General features: G+C 34.3%; 1 protein-coding gene across 1 annotated transcript in view; it reads left to right on the top strand.

The window, feature by feature from the left end:
• Window positions 1–5,318, top strand: part of efna2a (ephrin-A2a) — a 106,119-nt gene extending 100,801 nt beyond the window's left edge. Inside the window, exon 4 of the mRNA XM_078799277.1 lies at window positions 4,714–5,318. Coding sequence (XP_078655403.1) covers window positions 4,714–4,834 — 121 coding nt within the window. The 3' untranslated portion in view covers window positions 4,835–5,318. The remainder of the gene's footprint in view (window positions 1–4,713) is intronic.
• The last annotated feature ends 7,091 nt before the right edge of the window (window positions 5,319–12,409 follow it).

Below are 12,409 nucleotides of genomic sequence, written 5' to 3'. Positions count from 1 at the left end.
AGCGGTCACTTCCTTGTACGATAAACCCGAGTCCTTTTCTGTCTTTGAACGCGACGGGATGATTGAGCTACACAAGCATTTCTACTGTCGTTAGAAAGTACTACTTCAAAGATCCGGAGGGTTAACGGAACAAAAACATCAAACAGTAGACCCAAAATTTTCATTGACATTGTCAAAAACCAGGACCGTCCTCAGTCCAAATGACGGTTGGTGACGAGTGCGGTCTACCGAATGAAAGTAGAAACTACTACTTCAAAGATCCGGAGGGTTAACGGAACAAAAACATCAAACAGTAGACCCAAAATTTTCATTGACATTGTCAAAAACCAGGACCGTCCTCAGTCCAAATGACGGTTGGTGACGAGTGCGGTCTACCCAATGAAAGTAGAAACTACTACTTCAAAGATCCGGAGGGGTAACGGAACAAAAACATCAAACAGTAGACCCAAAATTGTCGTTGACATTGTCAAAAACCAGGACTGTCCTCAGTCCAAATGACGGTTGCTACTGGTGACGAGTGCGGTCTACCGAATGAAAGTAGAAACTACTACTTCAAAGATCCGGAGGGTTAACGGAACAAAAACATCAAACAGTAGACCCAAAATTTTCGTTGACATTGTCAAAAACCAGGACCGTCCTCAGTCCAAATGACGGTTGGTGACGAGTGCGGTCTACCGAATGAAAGTAGAAACTACTACTTCAAAGATCCGGAGGGTTAACGGAACAAAAACATCAAACGGTAGACCCAAAATTTTCATTGACATTGTCAAAAACCAGGACCGTCCTCAGTCCAAATGACGGTTGGTGACGAGTGCGGTCTACCGAATGAAAGTAGAAACTACTACTTCAAAGATCCGGAGGGTTAACGGAACAAAAACATCAAACAGTAGACCCAAAATTTTCGTTGACATTGTCAAAAACCAGGACCGTCCTCAGTCCAAATGACGGTTGGTGACGAGTGTGGTCTACCGAATGAAAGTAGAAACTACTACTTCAAAGATCCGGAGGGTTAACGGAACAAAAACATCAAACAGTAGACCCAAAATTGTCGTTGACATTGTCAAAAACCAGGACCGTCCTCAGTCCAAATGATGGTTGCTACTGGTGACGAGTGTGGTCTACTGAATGAAAGTAGAAACTACTACTTCAAAGATCCGGAGGGGTAACGGAACAAAAACATCAAACAGTAGACCCAAAATTTTCATTGACATTGTCAAAAACCAGGACCGTCCTCAGTCCAAATGACGGTTGGTGACGAGTGCGGTCTACCCAATGAAAGTAGAAACTACTACTTCAAAGATCCGGAGGGTTAACGGAACAAAAACATCAAACAGTAGACCCAAAATTTTCGTTGACATTGTCAAAAACCAGGACCGTCCTCAGTCCAAATGACGGTTGCTACTGGTGACGAGTGCGGTCTACGGAATGAAAGTAGAAACTACTACTTCAAAGATCCGGAGGGTTAACGGAACAAAAACATCAAACAGTAGACCCAAAATTGTCATTGACATTGTCAAAAACCAGGACCGTCCTCAGTCCAAATGACGGTTGCTACTGGTGACGAGTGCGGTCTACCGAATGAAAGTAGAAACTACTACTTCAAAGATCCGGAGGGTTAACGGAACAAAAACATCAAACAGTAGACCCAAAATTGTCATTGACATTGTCAAAAACCAGGACCGTCCTCAGTCCAAATGACGGTTGCTACTGGTGACGAGTGCGGTCTACCGAATGAAAGTAGAAACTACTACTTCAAAGATCCGGAGGGTTAACGGAACAAAAACATCAAACGGTAGACCCAAAATTGTAGTGATGGCGAGATGAAGACCCATGAGGCTTCAAACCATTTCGGTCAACTGGTTCGAGAAGGCGGGGGCCTCAAACTCGTGTCTTGCGGGCCACATTTGGCCCGCGGGCCGCGTGTTTGAGACCCCCGCCATACAGCATCCATATCAAACTTGCGCGGGTGCTGCACTAACGTTAAACTTTGATATCAAGGCGGGGGCCTCAAACTAGTGTCCGGCGGGCCACATTTGGCCCACGGGCCGCATGTTTGAGACCTGTTAAAAAAATTTTTTTTATGTATGCAAATTAGACGATGATGTCGATGGTCGTCGTAGTAGTAGTAGTAGTAGTAGTAGTATTGTAGTAGTTCTAATAAACGTCATTGAAAGTAAACTATAGTGTATGTTAAAATACATAACAGTGCATGCACACATTATGAATTATGCAATAATAATCATAATAATTGAGCAAAGTGGCAGCTAATTATCACGCAGTGCCGTCTTTGATTATTTTTAGGCGAATAAAAAAAACAAAAAACACTCATATAGAGCAAATCTGTGAATGTAGGTCAAATGGCAGGAAGCTGTTACGCAACTCTTATTTTGAAAGCGGAGCGAGTGAGGAAGATTTCCAAGGCATCAAACCTGCCTAGTAACTTATCTCCCTTGATAGGCACGCTCTTTGAAGTCGGCGGTGGGAAAAAAAAAAAAAAAAAAAATGGACGGGTGCCAGCTTTTCCAGGCTGGCGTCGTAAGAATTCCCGGGATGGGAGATACACATATACAGACTTCCTGCTACGGTTTTCCATTCTTTTTCCGATGATGCGAGTGTGCAATTAATGACAACTCTTCTCGATGTATGTGTGTCAGCTGCTCCAGATTCCGGGAATCTCTGTGATTAAACTGTAATTAGGTTGGTTAACCCCCCCCCACACACCCCCCCCCATCCCCCCCCCATGCGGAGCTGCTCTGCTGTCGCATCCTCCCACCTTCCCTTCGTCAGCCTCTGTCATCTTCTCGCCTGATGGAAGCAAAAAAGCCACGTTTCAACCCGACGGAATACATTTCAATCCCGGCTCGATCCGGTTTGTGTTTCCTACTACGGAATGCCGTGCACGGCGTCACTGAACCTTTAATGTGAAAAGTCGCAAAACGATTAACAAAACAAGGTGATTGGACCCGAACGATTGTCAGTCGGTGACAGAAGAATGAAACCCTTCCTATATGGGCATGCCTCAGGTTGTTTTCTTGAAATATCTTCATAATGAAAATTTTCATAATTTCATATTCCAGGTATTCCTAAAAAAAAACATGTTTTTGATATCATGCCGTTCACATTTTTAAGTTACTTTTTATAAATTTTAAGAAATTTTAGTTTTTGTGTTACTACCCCAACCTTCCATAAGTGGGTCAAAAATGACCTGATTGGTTTTTTCATTAAATATCTTCATAATGAAAATTTTTTATCATTTCATATTCCAGGTATTCCTAAAAAAAACATGTTTTTGATGTCATGCCATTCATATTTTTAACTTACCTTTTATAAATTTTAAGAATTTTTTGTTTTTTTAGTTAATTATTTAATAATAATTTTGCTAATATTTAAAAAAAATTAGGACAGGGGCGTCCAAAGTGTGGCCATTGGGCCATTTGTGGCACATGACTGATTTTTTATTGGCACTTTATAAATTTATAGTTTAACACAATAACTAAAAAAAAAAAAAAAAGTTGAAAAAATAGCTGTAATTTCACAAGAATATTTTTTAAAAATTATTCATGCAAAAAAAACCAAAAATTTTTTTTTGAAAAATGGGGTAATAAACAGCAAAAAGTAAAATTGATACTAATAATAGTTTTTTTATAATAATTATTAATTAATTAATTATTATTTAGTTAATTATTTAAATTTATTTAATTTGTGAATGGTATGATATCATTCACATTTTTAACTTACCTTTTATAGATTTTAAGAAATTTTAGTTTTTGTCAGGTTGTTTTCTTGAAATATCTTCATAATAAAAAAATTTCATAATTTCATATTCCAGGTATTCCTAAAAAAACATGTTTTTGATATCATGCCATTCATATTTTTAACTTACCTTTTATAAATTTTAAGAAATTTTAGTTTTTTTAGTTAATTATTTAATAATAATTTTGCTAATATTTAAAAAAAATTAGGGCAGGGGCGTCCAAAGTGTGGCCATTGGGCCATTTGTGGCACATGACTGATTTTTTATTGGCACTTTATAAATGTATAGTTTAACACAATAACTAAAAAAAAAAACAAAAGTTGAAAAAATAGCTGTAATTTCACAAGAATATTTTTTAAAAATTATTCATGCAAAAAAACCCAAAAATTTTTTTTTGAAAAATGGGGTAATAAACAGCAAAAAGTAAAATTGATACTAATAATAGTTTTTTATAATAATTATTAATTAATTAATTATTATTTAGTTAATTATTTAAATTTATTTAATTTGTGAATGGTATGATATAATTCACATTTTTAACTTACCTTTTATAGATTTTAAGAAATTTTAGTTTTTGTCAGGTTGTTTTCTTGAAATATCTTCATAATAAAAAATTTTCATAATTTCATATTCCAGGTATTCCTAAAAAAACATGTTTTTGATATCATGCCATTCATATTTTTAACTTACCTTTTTTACATTTTAAGAAATTTTAGTTAAATTTAGTTAGCTAACATAGCTACATAACTATTGTTATCGTGTGGGTGGACTGTACCAAATGTACTGCGGTGAAATTGATGGAATTTGGTAAGATCCTTGCCAGATCCTTGGATCCGGTTTTCCAAAATTTCTTTCATTTTGGAAGAACGAATTTGACGTCGGATCAAGCGGTCAAGCGTTGACCGAACTTTGTCGGGATCAGACTTTTTGTCGCTTCTCCTGTCTTGTGTTCCAGATGGGTCAGGATACGATTCCCCGGAGCCCTTCCTGACTGACGGATGTCCGAGCTGTAGGCCAGACCCCCTGGTCCCGGTAGCCGCTCTGGCCTGGCTGCTGCTGGGACTCTTCTACTGGCTGTGACCGCCCAACTCTCTTCCTTGGAGGTACTGCCCCGGGATTCAGGGCTGGGTCTGGGTCTGGGTCTGGGCCGGGCTGGCTGTCCCTCTAACTCCACCACCCCCCTCAGGGAAGCCCCTTTTTTGACTTTGATTCCCCTTTCCTTGCCACTCCTTCACTATTTACAACGCGAACACCAGCCACCATCACTGCCAGCCGCCCGGCCCGCCCTCCACCCAGGGACACCCTTCCCTAGCCTGGCCTTCCCAAGTCTACAGGGCGGACCGGATATGTTGCACTCTGGGAATCGTCCTTTCACTGGTATCAGGATCCCCTTTTTTAACGTGACTGTAGATTCTCGGCCGGGGACGGGGGTCACGCCTCCAAGGGTATGATTACACTTGTCATCCGTATCATCCGAGCATTCCGGGGGTTCGATGTGGTGGGTGGTGTTGAATGCGATGTGGTCAAATCCCAGTCGATGACAACTTTAACCATAGCCCCCTTGTGGAGGTCCGGGTGGGTTCCGGGTGGGTTCCGGGTGGGTTCCGGGTGGGCCTGGCGAGGTGTATATTTTCAGGTGGGATGTGTTCTTGTCTTGTTTGTGTTTCTAAACAAAGCATTTATCACCGCCTGATCTCGGGACGGGCGCCGTCTTCTGCACTTGTCTTATTAGTCCCAACGGGTTGGGTGACTTCTGGAACCATGACTTTACTCCTGTATGAATGTACCACTGGTCACCCGCCCCTTTTGTTTTTGTGTCTTTGTTACGACGGTGGTCACTTCCCCCGGTCGGACGGGGCTTCTGGGGAACGCTTTCTGGGTGAACGTGATCTCGGGGACGGGGGACGGGGGACGGGGGTCGGGGTTTTAAAGGCGAGGAGAAGATGAAGTGGGACACTCCAAGTTGCATGACCACTGTGAAACCAGAACCGCCGTGTTTGTATTGATGATCTATTTTTTCATGCGGGGAACCAGAACCAGAACCAGAACCAGAACCAGAACCACCCTGCTGAGACGCCCCCGCTCTTCCCGGAGACTCTTCCGACAGCATAAGGGACGATTCCCGCTCATGAATTGACTGGGAAAACGTTGCTCAGAAACTGAAGCGCACTGAACCACACTGGACGTTTAACGCTGACTGGAACTGGTCTTTTTGGGGGGGGGGGGGGGTGGGGGACTTCAACCAGTCTTCAGGGAAGCGCATGGACTTTGGCGTGTGGGGTGTCACCGCAAACACAAACACACACACATGAACATACACACACATACACATCCGTGGACCGAAGACGGAAAGTGTTATCGACGGAATTTTGCCGGGAATTGAACAAAGTGAGCGAGCACTGTGAACACATGGAAACACGCGTACAGGTAAACTGTCGCAGGAATTTAGTAGTATCTCGTACAAAAACTACACATATGCTAGTAGTTCAACCAAATGTTTATTGGATTACTTTTAAAAGTAGTTCAAATTTTTAACTTATCTTTTATACATTTTAAGAAATTTTAGTTTTTGTGTTACTACCCCAACCTTCCATAAGTGGGTCAAAAATGACATAAAAAAAATTAAATTAAATAAATTTAAATAATTAACTAAATAATAATTAAATAATTAACAATTATTATAAAAAAACTATTATTAGTATCAATTTTACTTTTTGCTGTTTATTACCCCATTTTTCAAAAAAAAAAAATTTGGGTTTTTTTTGCATGAATAATTTTTAAAAAATATTCTTGTGAAATTACAGCTATTTTTTCAACTTCTGTTTTTTTTTTTAGTTATTGTGTTAAACTATAAATTTATAACGTGCCAATAAAAAATCAGTCATGTGCCACAAATGGCCGAATGGCCACACTTTGGACGCCCCTGCCCTATTTTTTTTTTTTAAATCTTAGCAAAATTATTATTAAATAATTAACTAAATAATAACTAAATAATTAAATAATTAATAATTATTATAAAAAAAACTATTATTAGTATCAATTTTACTTTTTGCTGTTTATTACCCCATTTTTCCAAAAAAAAAAATTGGGTTTTTTTTTGCATGAATAATTAAAAAAATATATTTTTGTGAAATTACAGCTATTTTTTCAACTTCTGTTTTTTTTTTAGTTATTGTGTTAAACTATACATTTATAACGTGCCAATAAAAAATTAGTCATGTGCCACAAATGGCCGAATGGCCACACTTTGGACGCCCCTGCCCTATTTTTTTTTAAATATTAGCAAAATTATTATTAAATAATTAACTAAATAATAACAAAATAATTAAATAATTAATAATTATTATTAAAAAAACTATTATTAGTATCAATTTTACTTTTTGCTGTTTATTACCCCATTTTTCAAAAAAAAAAATTTGGGTTTTTTTTGCATGAATAATTTTTAAAAAATATTCTTGTGAAATTACAGCTATTTTTTTAACTATTTTTTTTTAAATAATAGCAAAATTATTATTAAATAATTAACTAAATAATAACTAAATAATTAAATAATTAATAATTATTATACAAAACTATTATTAGTATCAATTTTACTCTTTGCTGTTTATTACATATTTTTTCCCAAAAACTTTTTTTTGCATAAAGAATTTTTAAAAATTATTCTTGTGAAATTAGTTATTTTTTCAACTTCTGTTTTTTTTAGTTATTGTGTTAAACTATAAATTTATAACGTGCCAATAAAAAATCAGTCATGTGCCACAAATGGCCCAATGGCCACACTTTGGACGCCCCTGCCCTAATTTTTTTTAAATATTAGCAAAATTATTATTAAATAATTAACTAAATAATTTAATAATTAATAATTATTATAAAAAACTGTTATTAGTATCAATTTTACTTTTTGCTGTTTATTACACAATTTTTCCCAAAAACTTTTTTTTGCATAAATAATTTTTAAAAATTATTCTTGTGAAATTAGTTATTTTTTCAACTTCTGATTTTTTTGTAGTTATTGTGTTAAACTATAAATTTATAAAGTGCCAATAAAAAAATCATCTATGGGCCATAAATGGCCCAATGGCCACACTTTGGACGCCCCTGCCCTATTTTTTTTTTTTAATCTTAGCAAAATTATTATTAAATAATTAACTAAATAATTTAATAATTAATAATTATTATAAAAAACTATTATTAGTATCAATTTTACTCTTTGCTGTTTATTACACAATTTTTCCCAAAAACTTTTTTTTGCATAAATAATTTTTAAAAATTATTCTTGTGAAATTAGTTATTTTTTCAACTTCTGATTTTTTTGTAGTTATTGTGTTAAACTATAAATTTATAAAGTGCCAATAAAAAAATCATCTATGGGCCATAAATGGCCCAATGGCCACACTTTGGATGCCCCTGCCCTATTTTTTTTTTTTAAATCTTAGCAAAATTATAATTAAATAATTAGCTAAATAATAACTAAATAATTAATAATTATTATAAAAACTAATATTAGTATCAATGTTACTCTTTGCCATTTGTTACACCATTTTTTCTCCCAAAATTTTTTTTTGTTTTTCGCATAAATAATTTTAAAAAATTATTCTTGTGATATTACAGCTATTTTTTCAACTTCTGTTTTTTTTTAGTTATTGTGTTAAACTATAAATTTATAAAGTGGCAATAAAAAATCAGTCATGTGCCACAAATGGCCTAATGGCCGCACTTTGGACACCCCTACCCAAACTTTTTTGAAATCTTAGCAAAATATGGCATTTTTGTGGGAAAAATAACATAAAATAAAATAAGTATTTTGGTACAATTTACTACTAAATTCTTGTGACATGTAAAGAAAACGGCCAACAATACACACACGCACACACACACACACACACACACAAACACAAACAAGGGGAAGCACCTCCTTCCCCGTTTCCTCTTATTTTTGTAGCATTTAAAAATCACTGTCGTGTGGGATGCAGTGATGGGTGGGGGTGGGGGTGGGGACGGGGGCGGGGGAGGCGTAGCCTGTGGAAGATTAAAACAAACAAACAAAAAAAAAATCCATGTCTTCTTCTATTCCACCGATTCTTTGGTTTCTGATGATGGCTAGCGGTGGAGGGAGGACGCCATCTTGTACGACTTTGTCTACTTTTTTTCTTCTTTGTGCTGATTTTTTTCTTGGTTTTTTTTCTGTGGCCGATTGAGAGTAAACACAGAAAGGAGAAACACACAAATAAAGATTGTCTTTTTGTCTACTTGGAAATGGAATACAGTGGGATTTCTTGCAGTGTGGGTGCTTTTTATTTTATTTTATTTTATTTTATTTTATTTTATTTTATTTTATTTTATTTTATTTTATTTTATTTTATTTTATTTTATTTTATTTTATTTTTTATTGTATTTTATTCTATTTTATTCTGTTTTATTTTATTCTATTCTATTTTCTATTCTATTTTATTTTATTCTATTTTATTTTACTTTTTATTTTATTCTATTCTATTTGAGTCTATTTTATTTTATTGTATTATATTTTATTCTATTCTATTCTATTTTCTATTCTATTTTATTTCATTTTATTCTATTTTATTTTATTTTACTTTTTATTTTATTTTATTGTATTCTATTTTATTCTGTTCTATTCTATTTTATTCCATTCTATTTTATTTTATTCTATTCTAGTCTATTTTATTTTATTTTACTTTTTATTTTATTCTATTCTATTTTATTCTGTTCTATTCTATTTTATTCTATTTTATTTTATTTTACTTTTTATTTTATTCTATTCTATTTGAGTCTATTTTATTCTGTTCTATTCTATTTTATTTTATTCTGTTTTATTTTATTCTATTTTATTTCATTTTATTTCATTTTATTTTATTCTATTCTATTCTATTTTATTTTATTCTATTCTATTCTATTTTCTATTCTATTTTCTATTCTATTTTCTATTCTATTTTCTATTCTATTTTCTATTCTATTTTATTTCATTTTATTTTATTCTATTTTATTTTATTTTACTTTTTATTTTATTCTATTCTAGTCTATTTTATGTTACTTTTTATTTTATTCGATTCTATTCTGTTCTATTCTATTTTCTTCTATTCTATTTTCTTCTATTCTATTGTATTCTATTCTATTTTATGCTATTTTATTCTATTCTATTTTATTCTCTTCTATTTTATTCTATTCTATTCTATTCTATTTTATGCTATTTTATTCTATTCTATTTTATTCTCTTCTATTTTATTCTCTTCTATTTTATTCTATTCTATTTTATTTTCTTCTATTCTATTGCATTCTATTTTATTTTATTCTATTCTATTCTCTTCTATTTTAATGTATTTTATTCCATTCCATTCCATTACCTGTGACGTGGGCGTTGGCAGTCAAAAAGCGTGAAATGATTCCGATGGAATCAATCCTGTCCGGCCTCGGTGTTTTCCTCCCACGGCGACGCGACAGCTCGTCTGGCTGCGGACACACAAGCACCGCGTCCAGCAGCTACTTGCGTCAAGACCACAGCGGAGGTACGTGTCTGCTCATTTCAATCACTCTTGGCTCATTTTCACTTGTGGACCAATCACAGCCTCCCGGTTGCCATGGCTACCTTGTTTATCATTTACAGTATCTTTTGTCTCAAGGGTGGGCAAACTGCAGCCCACAAGCCACAGCAGGCCCACAAAGTGTCTTAATGACTTTTTTTAAACATCAAAGCTGTGGGCATATAAAAATATCAATGCACAATACCCATATATTCCTGCCGCAAGGCATGCTGGGTAGCTTATAGTACTCTCTCTCCTGACATTTTGCCTTGTTTGTTGGATTTTTTTTGTTTTTTTTAGCATGTTGGCCACACAGTCAGTTATTATTATTATTATTATTATTATTATTATTATTATTATTATTATTATTATTATTATTATTATTATTATTATTATTATTATTATTATTATTATTATTATTATTATTATTATTATTATTATTATTATTATTATTATGTTCCTAAAATATTGTGACAGGTCAATAACACTCAACAGGTTGTTACTTAGACCTATAAATATTTTTTAATTGTGCAATAAATATTTTACAATAAAAATATTTTTAAAAAATAATAATAATAATTAATAAATAGATAAATAAATAGATAAACAAATAAATAAATAAAAATCATGTTTTTTACAAAATCTCATGGCCCACCTGCAGTACCACCACGGCCCACCAGGGGGCCGCGGCCCACACTTTGGGAATCCCTGTCCTAAAGAAATGATTCATATATTTCTATTGACTGCCAGTGTATGAGCTAGCTAACAATGCACGTCATTGGGAGGAACAACATTGTATGGTTTGCTATCCATGCTATGCTACGTTGACGATAGCATTTTGACGATTTAAAACATTGTCAAAACTTATTTCCTAGCGCATTAATTTTCATATGCTAGCTCGGGAGCTAATGCTACTAGAAACATCAACGGCACTTACGATGTCCGTGTCTCCTTGGGATGGCTGTGTCTTCCAGCACAAGACGTATATTTATGACTTTCTAAATACATTTTTTTTAACATTGTTAGAGCTTTGTAGACATGAAATAACACCCCTATAGTCACCTTTTCATCCAGAAATAACATGACCCTAACACTGCATGAAGTCATGACGTTAGCCATAGCATGTCGTTTAAAAGCGTTACATTTTTGGCTTCTTAAGTTTAGAAGAAATATATTTGAGGCTAGCTCGCTAGCTTGCTAGCGCGGCACAAGCACAAGAGTTAAGCAACGTGTTGTATGAACAATGAATAATAGGAATGTAAAGGTGACTATAGGGGTGTTATTTCATGTCTACAAAGCTCTAACAATGTTTAAAAAAATTTATTTAGAAAGTCATAAATATTTTTCCAAAAACATGCTAGGTTAATTAGCCACTCCAAATTGTCCATATGTATGAATGTGAGTGTGAATGGTTGTTTGTCTATATGTGCCCTGTGATTGGCTGGCTAGTCTAGTTTATCCCAATTTATCGCAGTCAGATATGGAACCAATTAATATTATAAATAACATAAAAAAATTTTGGAATATTTGATTGCGAAAAAATGATAATGTTACATAAATAAAGTCAAAACATTATGGGAATTAAATGACATTAACGATACAAGAGTTTGAACAATTCCACATTCAAACACAAGGGGACAGCAAATCTCCAGAAATTAGAATTAAATCACATTAACGATACGAGAATAGTTTGAACAATTCCGCATTCAAACACAAGGGGGCGGCAAATCACCATAAAATTTAGGAGTGCACTCAGCCACAAACACACTATCAAATATTAACTTTTATACAGCCTGCGTTATATTAATACTTATCAAAGGATTATTTTTTTCTGTACTGGCTTTCATTGAAGGGCCTTCGGTGTTGTTGTTGTTGATGGGTTTTTTTTTTTGTGTAAGTGTTACAACTGGAAGTGGGCCACAAACGAACAGATGTGCTAGGAAGTCATCATTCGCCACACGTTAGCTAAACACGCCGGTCTAATTCAGCATTTATTTTTGCCTCTTTTTTTTTCTAATTGGCTTGCGATGTGGAACAATAATTGGCAGGAGTGACTTCTCTTTTTTTTTTTTTTTTGTGGTCTGTAAGACAGCATTTGGGCTGCAATCCAGGAAGTAAA

This window comes from Doryrhamphus excisus, linkage group LG19, assembly GCF_037039965.1.
Source record: "Doryrhamphus excisus strain RoL-2023G ecotype Guam linkage group LG19, RoL_Dexc_Guam_v1.1, whole genome shotgun sequence".
Taxonomy (NCBI): Eukaryota; Metazoa; Chordata; class Actinopteri; order Syngnathiformes; family Syngnathidae; genus Doryrhamphus; species Doryrhamphus excisus.
The sequence above is the reverse complement of the archived record's forward strand: the minus strand, read 5'-3'. Positions and strand labels throughout refer to the sequence as shown.